This window comes from Parasteatoda tepidariorum, chromosome 5, assembly GCF_982258835.1.
Source record: "Parasteatoda tepidariorum strain Cologne lab strain chromosome 5, Ptep-v5.0, whole genome shotgun sequence".
NCBI classification, from domain to species: Eukaryota; Metazoa; Arthropoda; class Arachnida; order Araneae; family Theridiidae; genus Parasteatoda; species Parasteatoda tepidariorum.
The window spans coordinates 50,535,552-50,550,535 of record NC_141759.1 but is presented as its reverse complement, the minus strand read 5'-3'; the positions used below and the strand labels follow the sequence as shown (position 1 = coordinate 50,550,535).

At 33.1% G+C, this 14,984-nt stretch overlaps 1 protein-coding gene across 2 annotated transcripts; it reads right to left on the bottom strand.

The window, feature by feature from the left end:
- Positions 1–246: 246 nt before the first annotated feature.
- Positions 247–12,420, bottom strand: LOC122270215 (uncharacterized). Of its 2 annotated transcripts, none has more exons than XM_087163902.1 (4): positions 12,205–12,420; positions 4,500–4,624; positions 2,477–2,584; positions 247–1,685 (listed from the first exon to the last, which is right to left on the bottom strand). In XM_087163902.1, exons 1-4 carry the CDS (start codon positions 12,266–12,268, stop codon positions 342–344), a joined length of 1,641 nt encoding a protein of 546 aa, XP_087020028.1. In that variant the 5' UTR covers positions 12,269–12,420; the 3' UTR covers positions 247–341. The 2 variants fall into 2 exon arrangements, with proteins under 2 accessions (XP_087020028.1, XP_087020029.1); XM_087163903.1 differs by lacking the exon at positions 12,205–12,420 and adding an exon at positions 8,554–8,731.
- Between the last annotated feature and the right edge of the window lie 2,564 nt (positions 12,421–14,984).

Here is a 14,984-nt window from a genome sequence, read left to right as displayed (position 1 = left end):
GATTAATTAAGATACAATGTGAAAATCTGATAATTAGAACCAAAATTATTTTTAATTAAAACTTTTTTTTTGTTCACAGTACATTAAATTTAGGCATTTCTTCTTTAATTTTTTTTGTAATGTCGTGAAGGCAGTATTCGTTTACAAATATGATAAGATTTTCATGTCCGTAATAAGATTCACGCATGTATTCGAATTTATATTTCCCCCAAAATAAGAACAACACGGAAATGTTTTCATAAACAATTTTTTTTTAAATTATATTTTAATTTATTAAAATAAGCTTTCTAAAAATGCAACAAGCAGTTTGATTTCGCGTAAAATATAACATTAACCATAAACTATTGCATACTTATTGGAAGTATTTTGTAGATCATTTCCAATGGAATAGTGTCCAAGGGAAATTCATCAATACTTGAGTTTGTCAAACTATTACCATTATCTATAAGTCCATTTGCCAGAAAGGTATTTTCTTTCTCGACCGAGGACTTTATGCTAATTTCCTGTTTAGAAACTTCTGAGAATGTGTCTAACACTGCATCAGTAACTATTGATGCCGACTCATTCTTAGCTTTTGCTGATAGAGTACTTGATGAAGCATCGGATAATGATAATTTTGAAGTCAGCATTTCATTCGATTGTGACTGAATTATAGGGATCTGTAATGTGAATTCATGTTGCTGCTCTACGAGAACTTTGTCACTTGAAAGTTCCTCTTTTTTTCCTGACTTAAGAGTTTCTGAATGCATGGCATCTTCAGATGCGGAGGATTCTGCAGTCAACTGTTCGAGTTCAGACAAAGGAGGCAATGAAGGCAATTTTATGAGCTCAGCCATAGGAGATGCTGTAGGTAAGATCCTATGTTCAGTTATGCTGGTCTCTGAAGGCAAGATCTCGTGCTTACACATGGAAGAGACTTCGAATTCAGACATTGAAATAACAGATGGCACGTTTTCAAACTCACGTATGGAAGACTCTGAAGATAATATCTCGTGCTCAGGCATGGAAGACTCTGAAGATAATATCTCGTGCTCAGGCATGGAAGACTCTGAAGATAATATCTCGTGCTCAGGCATGGAAGACTCTGAAGATAATATCTCGTGCTCAGGCATGGAAGACTCTGAAGATAATATCTCGTGCTCAGGCATGGAAGACTCTGAAGATAATATCTCGTGCTCAGGCATGGAAGACTCTGAAGATAATATCTCGAGCTCAGGCATGGAAGACTCTGACAGTAATATCTCGTGCTCAGGCACAGGAACCATTGAAGGTAAGACTTCGATTTCAAGATGGGAAGCCTCCGAAGTAACGCTTTCGAGTTCAGGTACGAAAGACATTGAAGACAAGATCTTAATATCAGGTATGGAAGATTCTAAAGGTAAATTTTTGAGCTCAAGCTCGAGAGAACTTGTTGATAAAATTTGTTGCTCAGAAATATCAGAATCTGAGGGTAAAATCTTGTGTACAGATGTAGGAGTCTCTAAAGATAAATCAGATGTAGGATTTGTCAAAGATAAGATCTCGTTTTCTGAGACGGTAATTCTAGGAGACAGATTCTGGTACACTGATGTCGATATGTTCAATAACATTGTCTTTTGCTCTGATGAAGCAATTAGTGAATTTGGTATCCTACAATCATTTGACTCAGTCGTTGAGGATGGCTTTATGCAATCAGCTTCATATTTCTGTAAATAAAAATACTTGGTTAATTTATAATCTTGTAAAGGTTATTGACGGACATCTAGTTCGAGATTTCTATAACTTGAGTTACAATTAGGTGGCCCTATCCATCTGTTTAATATAATAGATACATTATTTTGAAATTACGCAATTGTCTCTCGACGAAAGTTGTAAAATGAAGTCTCTTTAACAAATTTAGAAAAAATAGGACTTTTAAATATACAAATCTAAAAAACACGCAGTGAGCCTGAAAAACTATTACATCACTTTCGTAATTAAACCTTGACACTGTATTTTAATAAACAGCACGTTTCGTAATCACAGCCTTTAGTTAATACTTTTAGAATTCTTGCAAAAATCAAAAGTGATGAAGGAAAAATTAGGTGATGAAAGAACAAAAAGGGTAATGTAACCTGACAAATTATTGAAGACTAACAAAAAAAAAAAAAAAAAAAAAAATCAAAATCTGCTTGATAGCTTCGTGATACCAAAAAGGAGCTGTTTCGAAATAAGCTTTGATGTTTTGATTTTGATTTTTTCTAATTAATTCGTTAGGATTCAAGAACGTTTTTGAATTTTCATTGTTTAAATACTGAATTGCGACCACAGTGTTTAACTCTATTTATAATAAAGAATCTAAAAACATTAAGAGCTTTCATTATGGAACACCCAATGAAAATTTGTTGAAATTGGAAATTGTAATTGGATAGCATTAGAGCTTTATATCTGCAAAGATATCAACAGCTCATTGAAAGATCCTGCGTACTTGAATACTAATATATGTATATCTACTTACCGTTCTTATGTTAGACACTTCTTTGAAATTACTCGTTATTTCATCAGCAGTTTCTTCAATGTGTAAGTCTGTTGTCTTTACTCTTTTTGATTTATTAAAAGAAAATACCTAGTAAAGAAAGGTTTCAAAATATTTTTTAAATAACTAGATTTGGGATAACAAAATAGTGATTAAAAGATAATAAATAAATTTGTTCAAGAATCAAAAATTTTATACTAAAATCTCGATCTTGCAAGTACGGCATATTACGATAAGAGAGACCTAAAAGTAGGTAACTGTACCTAATGGTATAAAATTAAACAGTGATATCTAAGTCTGACATTGAAATAAAAAAGGAAAAATTATGAGAGATTATATGAAAGTCACTTTTCTTTGAATAGTAGAACCCTTCTGAAATCACAAGCTCATGAATAAATTTGTTCAATTAGAGAAGTAAAGCACGTGAGTTTTTTTTAAAACTTTCATTATTTTCTGCTAATTAGATACTTTGAAATATTTGAAGTTTTAGAAGGATGTATTACCTATTTATGTTAGCAACATAAAAATTTGAATTCTTTTGATTTCTGAATACCACTTTGATCAAAATTTATTTTCCTTCTTTTTGCGTTATTTTGAATTTTAAGTTAAAATATTGATTTTTGTTTTCTTGATGTTTTCATACTAAACGAAATTATAGCGTTAAAGATAGTTATGTCAGCGCAACAGCTCTTATAAAAGCGAGATTAAAAATTTCCCTCGTGTACTTTAGTTTATTATACTGTTTGTAAATAGGAGTCTCAAGCTTTGGTAGTTTTCCCACTCTCCACATTTCCCCCCTCTATTTCAATGGTATCGGCAAATCTTACTTTTCTCTTACAGTTCGTTTCAGTAAAAAGTTGGAATAAACTGGTTCGGAGAAAAAAGAAAGATTTGCCGTAACCTGTGTAAAGCAGAGGGGGAAAGTGTGGAGAGAAGGGAAATTACATAACTTTGAGACACCTATTCTATTTACAAAGAGATTAGTTAGAAAAAAAGCGCATGAGCTAAAGAATTCCCTTGCAATAAAATAATGCTAGTTTTGGCAAGCTTTCCCATTTTCTAAAACAATTAAGGGTGGTAAATTAGATTGAATGGTTTTTGAGAGCTGTTTCAAGTATAATCAGTGCAGGCAGCATGTAGTGGCTAAAGTTACACCGGTTTTAGGCAACATGCGGTGGATAAAGTTAAACCGGTTGTATATTAGTCATGTTTCTGAATTTTTCTGAAAGACAAAGTAAAGAAAGTATTAGTCAATACCATATTTTCAAGGTCTAGAATTAGGTCCGGAAATTATTTCCTAGCCTCTAATAAAGCACTTAACGATATTATTACTATAAGTTTTGAAACTGGGAAAAGTCAAGTTATAAGTTACAGCGTTAACCGCTAATACGTTAACGACTAATACATTAACCACTAATAAGTTTAATAAGTTAACCTTTTAAAACTTACTGTACTTTTCTGATTTTAGTTCCGCATTCATTTCTCTCTTATTCTGACTAGCGTTGATCTTATATGTTAAAGGTTCAAGAAGATACTGCCGAGAAGTATCCAACATTAGATGACCAGTGTTAATAAGTAGAAGTTAACTAAAGATGATTAAAAGTATATTTATTATCTTCCTCTCATTCACGATGCTTGAGTCCAATGGTTGAGTTTAGTCATACAAGGTTCAGACGTCTGGAAAAATAAATTTATGAAGATGCAAATATGTTTATAAATTTATCTTTCCCCGGATTTTTTTCCAGTTCGTAAATTTATTAACGATACAATAAGCTCAAATTTAACTTAATAAAGCAGGTTCAATACCATTAGTTTTCCTGTATATTTTTGTTTAGTATATTTGTTTATTTTTTAAAGCAAATATACTTATAAAAACAACAGAAGTATACTCTTTTTTAATGCTTTTTTATATTCTTCTGATTACTTTGAATAGAATTTTCTTTCGTCTTATAATTGTTTCTTGTTAGGATTTTCAAATGTATAAAAAATTTAATGATTTGCTTACCTTTTTCACTAAATATACTACTCCTAATGATACAAGCGTAGTGGCCACATAGTAGCACCGGTCATCTTCTTTTAAAGATTTTAACATGGTCATTAACCACTGAGGAGCAATATCAGAGAATGTACCTAGGAATAATATCAAGGAATAAATACAAGAGAAATTTTGAGAACAAATTTGAAAGTATTTATACAAATTCACTAACAAGACTAAATATATTTCAGGATCTGAATTATTTAGTTTGATTAGATGAGTTTTTTTTTCACAATTAAAATACTTCGAAAAAAAAACCTTTGCTAAACAGAGAACAAGCTGAGAGACTACCTTATTCTTGAGTTTTTGATTAGCAAAATTAATGACGTAAGCATGATTCTTTCAAGAAATATTTAAATAAATATTTAAATAAATTTCATCTTGCAGTGAGTATTGTTTTATAAAGTAACCTGGTCTATCAAGGTAAGGTGATAACTTTTAGCTGACGAGCATACGGACGGTAATTGCTGTTTTTTCGAAGCTCTGTCGTCTAGGAAAATAAAAGAGCCACATAATTTAAGTGGGCTAACATAATCATCATTCGAATCTGGTCACATCATTCGAATGATCAGAGAGCGTTCGACAAGCATAATCTTTTCGGCTCAGCCCATCGGATCAAGGCCCAGAGGTCGACCAAAGCTGAGATGGGCCGACTGCGTGGAAAGAGACTTTTCAGTCTTAAAAGTCTCAAACTGGAAGACAACTGCCAGGCGGAGGCAGGCCTGGAGGAAGTTGATTGAGAAGGCCAGGGCCCACCCGGGGCTGTCGTGCCATTGAGGAAGAAAGGACATAATTTAAGTGCCTCACATTTGAAGCAATGTGGTGATTTTAAGCTAAATCTTGTTGAGAGGCATTATTTGGGTTTTAGAACAGACCGGACAAATAACTGAAATATTTTAAAAGTCATTTTTTTAAAATATCCAATTTGGCGACATTTTTCCACCTAGATGAAAATAAAAATCACTGTCTTATTCTCAGTTTTTGCAAATTTTTTATGAGCCCAAGTAATTCAGTGTAAGTTTTTAATCATTAAAAAATTAGACAACGAACGCTTTTTTATTTTCACAAAACTGTGGCGTTTCTTCATATTGACTTTTTGTGCCATTTTCAAACTAAGCGTTGTCGGCTTCGGCTTTAGATGAGCTAAACTTGACCTAGCGAGTACCAGTTGTAAATTTACAGCAGTTATAAAACTAGCATATTATTCGCAAAAAAGCATTTTAAATTACGACGAAGCATTCGAAAAATCAGCCTTATATTCAGCATGCCAAACAAGAACAAAGTAAGTGCTAAATGTCTCGATATCAAAAGATACTTTATCTAAACACAAAAAAGAAAAAAAAAAAACAGAAAATCATGGGAAATAGAAATTATTCAGGATTCCCTGATTTTGTAGATATCAGGGTAACCCAAAAAATTTTAACTTCAAAAATAATGAAGAAATAAGGAAAAACAGAACTGTAGAAAGTGTTGGGATTATTAATTAGTTAATCGATTTGTACAATGGTTTAACGTTTTCCATTGAATTTCAAATGTGAAAATTTTTTGACGTATTTAAATAAGAAAAAGTTTCAGGCATGATTTACTTTAGCGTTTGCTAGTTGATATTGTGACACTTAATATTGTTACTCGAAACATTATTTAAAAGAAATTTTAATTTCGGTTAATCTAAAATTTGTACGAAACTATTGAATAGTTTAATACGTTATACGAAATTATTGAATAGTTATTGAATAAATTGTGACACTTAATATTGTTACTCAAAACATTATTTAAAAGAAATTTTAATTTTGGTTAATCTAAAATTTGTACGAAACTATTGAATAGTTCAATACGTTGTACGAAATTATTGAATAGTTATTGAATAAATTGTGACACTTAATATTGTTACTCAAAACATTATTTAAAGGAAATTTTAATTTCGGTTAACCTGAAATTTGTACGAAAGTATTGAAGAGTTTAATAGTAATTATTAATAAATAGCAACTATGTAATTATTGACGAAGTTTAAATTAAAATTCAGGTTTATATTTTCTTTGAAAATATATATATGAATCGATATTTTTCTCAGGTTTAGGTATTACTATTCAAATATACGCATAATAAAATGATTTAAATTTTTTACTAGGCATCTTTTGTATGATGATTTTATCTTCCTATAGTTTCACAATTAGCTGTTAACATAATATGAATTAATTGATATTAGTAGAATACAGTTTGTATTTTCAATCCCACGTTCTTTGGAGCTTCAAATAAATTTTATTTTTGACTTCATCAGAGGAAGTAAATTGAGTTTCTTTAAAAATATTTTACACGTTCAAAAATTATCTTGAGAATATCAAAGAATATCATTAAGTTTATTTTGCAGATTTGTCAAAACAAAAACAATACAAAAAAAAATGTAGTATGAAATGTAGCCTTGAAGTTTTAAGTAGTTATGAAATTTAAATTAACTTTCTAGCTTTGATACTCAATAAGAGCTGATATAAAGGGGAATAAATTTATTTTGGATATTTGTCAAAACAATAAAATTTGGTACAAAGAATGTAGCCTTGAAATTTGAAATACTGATGAAATTTAAATTAACCTTCTAACTTTGGTACACAATAAGAGCTGATATAAAGAGTAAGAAGTTCTGTTGCTCACAAAAAAAAATCTTTTCTGTGGTGTCAATGAACATATAAGTACAAAAATTATTTTTTCATTTCAGATTATTCGCATTTAAAAGGACTGTTGTTGTGGTAATTTATTTACGTCCCACTAGAGCTGCTCAATGGGCTATTGGCGACGGTCGGTCTGGGAAGCATCCCTGAGGATGATCCGAAGAGATGCCATCGCAATTTTGATCCTCTGCAGAGGGGATAACACCCCAGTTTCGGTAGCCCGGAGACCTGCACGCAAAGTCAAGCACTTCACTGTAGAATCGTTTAACTAGGACCAATACCGCACACCCTCGATCCCATCGTAGGCTGATCAAAGTGGTCATCAACCCACACACTGACCACAGCTAGTGATGCTTTACTTAGACGATCTTCTGGGAACCGACTCTTAACGATTACTCCTCTGCGGGATCTTGAAGGGACTGCTTTCAGTAGTTTTTGACTTATTGCTTGCTATTCTTTGATCTTGTTGACCACAGTTGATCTTGAAAGAAGTAGTTGAATGTTGAGTTTATTAACCAAAGAGAAGAAATTGACTAAATAGCTCTAAATGTAAATAGTATTAGATCAAACGGTGCGGGAAACCAAGTCTGACGTAAAAAACCTTGCGACGTGAACCTTAAGAGGGCCTTCTTAATCCGACATAACTCAAATGTCGAAAGGGTTTAGACAAGGAAGAAAAATTCTAAATATGCTTTTAATCCTTTTTATTTAATGTTTTCAGATGAACTGATGATGGATATTTACACTGTTTGGCAGTATCCTCCGATGCATGTAAAATACAATTAATGCATGTAATACAATAAATGCAGGTTTCGATACATGTAAATTACTTCGGAGTCGAAGATTGAGCCCCGGTCCCTCCCGACGGGTTTTCGATTCTTTAACCACTTGACTGCCACGGAAAGTTTTAAAAAAATAAATTAAAATTAAATGAATGCCACTTTACAGAAAAATTTAAAAACTGGCAGAAAAAACCTACGGAGGCAATGCGTCCTAATTAATTACAATCAACCGAAAATAGTTGTAAATTAAAATATCTGCGTTACAATTGACCAATTGAATTACTAAAATTTACGTGAAATTAAACCCTTTATAATTTACTATAACGTCATAAAATGGTTGTTATCCCTTTATAAATATGTTCAGACGAAAGCAACTCCGAATTAACAAATTGTTTGCATTATACTGAAATAATGTCTATCAAAAATGCATCGAAAAGAGAAGAGATTTAGAAATATTCAAGATTTATTAAATTCACGTTTTTTTTTTTTTTTTTTTTTTTTTTTTTTGTTGAAAAAATGGTCCGAAAAAATGCATAAATCTACCATTGAATAGTAATAAATGATAATATTTTAACTTACTCGGAACGTAAGACATAATGGTTATTCCTGCTAAGATTGAAAATACATTACAAAAAAATCATTTACAGTCAAACGTTCTTTTAAATTCTTTCTAATCTTTGAAATTCTTCTTGAATTATTCACTTTTTGGCACACAGTTGCCAACGAACTTATGACAAAAGTAGCATTAACCGACTTCATGTTCCACGATTAAATAAAAATAAAAATTGTGTGTACTTTCATGATAAGTGTTTTGATGACTTAAATTTATGATCAATAAGATAACGATAAGAGTTTCTGAATCAAAATTCTTTTTATAGGAATTGTTAACTTATTTTCAAGGACATCAGTTGCTGAGAGTATATTTTGTTTTATGACTCATTCAATACGGAAGTACTGACATTAGGAATAAAATCAAATTGTTGGATAAGAGTTTTGTGCAGGGTGTCTGAAAAGTACAGTGATAAAATTCAAAGAATCTTAACCCTTTGACACAGAGGGGACACCGGTGTCCCTTTTACTTATGTTTTTTCTGACATTCTACAAGCATATTTTGTATTTTTTAATAATAAAGTTTATAGTTAAGTTTAATAGTTACTAAAAAGTTTTTTTAGACTATCAGAAATATATTTGTGTTAATATATAAAACCAAAACAAAGCAGTTTGAAAGAAATATATTTTTTTTCATTTTCAATTCAAAAATGTCTCTATAATAGATTTTGCAAATTAAAGAAATTTCATTGATGAATTAATAATAAAGTTTATTTTAAATCTAAATAACTGCAAATAGTACAAATTTGAAAAATTATTGCTTGGAAGATTTTACCTTTAACGCTTATTTTGATCTAAATTACTACGAAATAAAATATGTAAGAAAATAAGTTCAATAGAAATTCTGCGTTCAACGATTAAAAGAATGGAAAAATTAATTTTTGTCAAAGAATGTACAAGCAAATCTAGTTCGCTAATCATTGCAAGCGCATTATACAGGTTGATAAGTTTACACAGGTTGATACGTTTACTGGTTGATAAGTTTACAGGTTGATAAGTTTACAGGTTGATAAGTTTACAGGTTGATAAGTTTACAGGTTGATAAGTTTACAGGTTGATCATGGGATTAACTTGTGGGATGAGAGGAAAAATATGCTTATTTACTTTATTGTTTCTTTGTAGCAATACAATATTCCGCAATACAGTGCAGAAATTGTGACTGTCAACAGCATTTGAGGTTCATACTTGATATCGTCGTAAAAGACGTTCCCTCGAACACGTTAAAAAATGCATGCATTTAGCGCATACTTACTGCTGTAGCACCTTATCTACACAAGTACTTAAAAAAGGCACCTGTCTGATGTCACTAGTCAATAAAAAGGCTTGCCAAATTTTCACCATTGCCGATGTTAAGAACGCCACAGCGCAAGAATTAGCAAAAATAACTGCTAGAGATAAAGAACCACTGATCACGCTCATGAATTTTTGCCTAACTTGAAGTTGTCGTTGCTGTTGATAGCCAATTTACATGATAGCCTGAAAACAGACTAAGACAATCGGAGATGAAGATCAGATTATCATTCGTTTAATGCTCTTACACGCCTGATTTCAGGCTTTGTGCAAATGGGGAGGGAAAGATAGGCGTGCAACTGTGCCTTTCAGCGAGTCGACGGGAGTCATGTTCATCAGATGCCTCCCTCAAAGGAAATCAAAACTGGATAGAATCTGGTAAACGAGGTAACCATAAGGCTGGCCCATCACACTCAATCCATCACTACGTAAAATTTGCATCCAAGTAATTCAACATCATCAGGTCGCAATGAGCTGGCGCAACATCATGCTGGGACTACATGTGATCATATCTAGAACATCCTGAAACAATTTCATACACACAGCAAATCATTTGCGACTGACAAACCTCTGCAGATGAAATGGATCGTGGTTTGCGAGGTTCACTAGGGTTCTCTGCAGGATCTCATATTCCTATGCAAAAAATTTGCTCCTTTTAGTACGCTTAACCATACCTCCAAGTTCCTCTCATGGTCGCAGAATCACTCTGTACAGTAAAATGTATTAATGTTCTCCATTTGTAAATTTTCTCTTTAAAAAAATAGAAAAAAATGTAGCGCGAAAACTGATCGCACCGTTTTGATATACTTCTAACTACTTGACAAAAAATTTCTAATATCTGTTCTGGAATTATTGAAAATGTAGTTTTGGTTATCAAGTCTAACAACCAACTAGTTAACTCTCGAGTTTATAGAAGACAGCCGTTGTAATAAGTTTATAGTTACTATTTTCTGCCAGACCAAGATTTTTAAATTATGTCACTTCAGTTCCCTTGAATTTCCGTTTTATTATTTGTTCTGAGAAAGAGGCACTTTTGAAAGAACATGCCGATATTCAAGTTCTTGTAAAATCCCCAAATCCTGACGGATTACTATTTTTAATGAGTTAATTATTGTAAAAGGTAGCTATGTACGATATTTAATTAGAAGTAATTTAATGCAAAAACACAGAATTATTGAAAAATTTTTACATTCAAAAGTCAAATTCAAAAGCTGGAAAATATCCGTTTATATCTTTTAAATATAAAGTACAGTAAAACATGTTTGCTTGACAACTATTGTACGATAATTTGTCTTAGTTGATCTTAAGATCAAGTACAAAACTGTCAAAAATAATTATATTTCCTCTTTATAAATTGACCACTTATTCCTATAAACTTTCAAATTGTTGTCTCACATGTAGGCAACTTATAATTTTCATTGTGTAGGAAATTTTTTAAAATTCATTAAAATAAGCATTCAAGCTTTACATTTTCTTTTAAGATTAATATATTATTTTTGAAAATGTTTTTTCCTTCTCAGTATAGGTGAATTAAATTCAAGAATGCGATAAAAGCTGAAAAAGAAAACGATTTTGTAAATGAAGGATTTTTGAATTCGTTCTTCAATATTACATTTTAAACATTTAACGAACGAAACAAGTTATTAAGACACTTTTAAGCAACATATTTTTAAGAAATATGTCTTTTGTTGAGAGAAATATGAATGCTCATTCAAAATACACTGTTTTATTTTGTGCTTTCATAAAAAAATTATTTATTAAACTAAATAGGAATTCAGAGTTTATGCACGTGATGAAGGAAAACGATCTGTGATATCGACATTAATTTAACTAATACAAAACATAAAAAAAAATTTAACCATTAAAATAACATAATTAATAATTTAACATTTTACATGAGTAGAAAATTTTAAAATTTTATTTTCGAAATCTTTTTATTAGAATTTATATCAAAGCATTGATATTCGCTTCCTCATAAATTGCTATTGTAATAAACTGCCTAAAACATAACTTTAAATTCAAAATGTATTTTTATAAATAATACATTTATGAGTCACATGGCTTCTAATAAATCAAATTTTAAGTAATTCAAAAGAGAAAGCTATTTCTATTTGACTTTAAAATCTTTCGACATGATTTTTACATTAAAGCATTGATCATTTGCTACCTCATAAAACTTATCTTTATAAACCTCCTAAAATACAAATTTAAAATTAAATTGTACTTTTGTAAATAGTATATTAATAAGTAACATTTTTTTAAAAATAAATAATATTTCAAGTAATTAAAAAGAATTAAGCCTTTATTTTTTTATTTAACATATAATGTTACCTTTCGCAATATCACTGCCAAGATATAAAAACTGCATTCCACTGAATTTAAATGTGTAGAGCATTGGATGTTTTCAAATAAGCACTATGACGATTCACACCTATTTAAATTCACTACTTTCTGTATAAGGTTAGAAAAGTACTACCGATTATTCAAGAGCATATTAAAAGTTGTAAAAATTGGTCCACGTCACTTGTGTATAACTTGCTTGAAAACATCCGATAAATACACTGTCACTTTAATATTTCGTTCCGCAGTGAACTGATCGCAGGGACACGGTTCTCAGTAAAACACCGAAGTCAAGCATCACTGGCTGCGGTCAGTAAGTGGGTGGGTGACCACTTTAATCAGCTTGCAAAGGGACCAAGGATGCGTGGTATCGGTCCTCGTTAAACTGTTCTACCGTAAAGTGCTCGACTTCGTTCGCAGATGGTCGGGTAACCAAAGCGGAGGAGCCATCCCCTTTGCAGAGTGTCAAAATTGTGATGGTATGTCTTCGGATCATCATCGGGGATGTTTCCCAGACCGTAGCCAATAGCCCATCATACGACTTGAATAAATTGATTGATTTATTGAAATTACATACATTTGCTGACTTGTGTGCTCAATATAGGCTTATAAGTCATTGTCAAGTAGAAAATACAGATAGAACAATTCAGAGAAAGACATCACAAAGAATACATCCAGGGTTACGACAGGATTCGAACCCGCTACCTCCACGCTTAACAGAGCGTTTGGACCGACGATACCGCTCGGCCAGGGAGGCCCCACTTGAATAAAGTACCTACCTACCTTTCTACTTGATGAACGAAGCGGGGGTGCCATCCCCTCCGCAGAGGATCAAAATTGCGATGGCATGTCTTCGGATCATCCTCCGGGATGTTTCCCAGATCGTCGCCAATAGCCCATTGCGCAGCTCTAGTGCGACGTAAATTAACAACAACAACAACAATCTACTTGATGAAGTCGTGCTTGTACCGTAAAACTTATAAGCTCTTGTGCAATTGAGCTTACAAGCCTGCACGCATGTGTACCAATAAATAAATAACGGTCAACTGGTCACCACGTCGTTTTGAAGAATCGGTTGTTGTTGTTGTTAATTTACGTCGCACTGGAGCTGCACAATGGGCTATTGGTGACGGTCTGGAAAACATCCCGGAGGATGATCCGAAGACATGCCATCACAATTTTTGATCCTCTGCGGAGGGGATGGCACCCCCGATTCGGTAGCCCGACGACCTGCGTGCGAAGTCGAGCACTTTACGGTCGCACAGTTTAACGAGGACCCATACCGCACACCCTCGGTCCCAACGCAGACTGATCCAAGTGCTCACCCACCCGCACACTGACCGTAGCCAGTGATGCTTGACTTCGGTGATCTGCTGGGAATCGTGTCTTAAAGAATCGGAGTTGGCGCCCAAGTTTTAAATAAATTTAACTAAAAAGGAATTAAAAAACTTTTATACTACTTTTCGCTCATAACTTAAGGTTTTAAAACTGTATTATTTGTGCTTTTTTCCCTTTGTTTAGCTATATTCTTCGATAGTACTAAGTCAACGAGTTCTCCACATGGTTGGAAAAGTGTTCTCTTAAACCTAACTGAGAGACACGTTTTTATTCTGTTTACCTACGTGTTCCGCAATGGACTGATCGTAAAGACATGGTTCCCAGAACACTGAAGTCAAACATCTCCGTCAACAATACCCCATTGTGCAGATTTAGTGCGACGTAAATAAAATACCTACCACTTTTATATTTCAAAGCGGATGAAAATTATTTATTCAGGGAAAAGTTTTGTCCATCACCTAAACTTTCTGAAACTTGAAGGCTGAGGGTTCAGTTTCTCTCTTACAATTGAATGTTCCACTCGTTCTCTCTTTGTGTTGATTTTTTGTCAGTTAGTCAAGGAGAATTAGACATTCGAATTGCCCCAGCCTATTACAGGTTTAATATCTATTGATTGCCTCTTACAGTCCAATTTTCACCGAACATATTTACCGCATCTTCCCCGCAAACACACATGTTGAAATGCGAGATGAGTTTTGCAATCTCAAACCGACGCCCGCAACAGCAAGTCTAAAAATATCGAAGGTCCTATAATGTGGCCACTTAAAATTATGAAATTAAATAATTCTGAAGCAGAGAAGCCGAGAGATTAAGCCTTTTTCTCTAAAAAAGAAAAAAAAGTAAGTTTGTTTCTTAAAACTACAAAAGAACCGTCCCGCTGTGGACTGGTCGTTAAGACACGGTTCCCAGCAGATCACCGAAGTCAAGCATCACTGGCTGCGGTCTGGGTGCTGGTGGGTGACTACTTGGATCAGTCTGTGTAGGGACCGAGGGTGTGCGGTATTGGTCCTCGTTAAACTGTTCAACCGTAAAGTGCTCGACTTCGCGTGCAGGTTTCGCGTGAAGGTCGTCAGGCTTCCGAAGCGGGGGTGCCATCCACTCTGCGAAGGATCAAAATTGTAATGGTATGTCTTCGGATCATCCTCAAGGATGTTTCCCAGACCATCGCCAGTAGCCCATTAACCAGCTCTAGTGCGACGTAAATGAACAACAACAACGAGTCTTTGCTTGTAGTAGTAGTCGTAGTACTTATTTATGAAGCAATAGTGCTGCCCAAAGTGCTACGCTAATAGAAATTTTCCTGAGGATGATTCGAAGATATGCCCTCGCATTTTTGATTCACTGCAAATTGCCCGCTATGATAACCTGGTGACCAGCACTCGAAATCGATTACTTTACTATAGAACTCCTTAAAAATGGCTGATGTTGTCCTT

Bases quoted from the DNA above. Each gene is read 5' to 3' on its own strand.
- LOC122270215 (XM_087163902.1), bottom strand. From the start codon at position 12,268: ATGCTCTACACATTTAAATTCAGTGGAATGCAGTTTTTATATCTTGGC. The intron at 2,585-4,499 runs GTAAGCAAATCA...TTTCTTTACTAG, and splicing joins TAGTATATTTAGTGAAAAAG to GTATTTTCTTTTAATAAATC. The intron at 1,686-2,476 runs GTAAGTAGATAT...TTTTATTTACAG, and splicing joins AAGTGTCTAACATAAGAACG to AAATATGAAGCTGATTGCAT.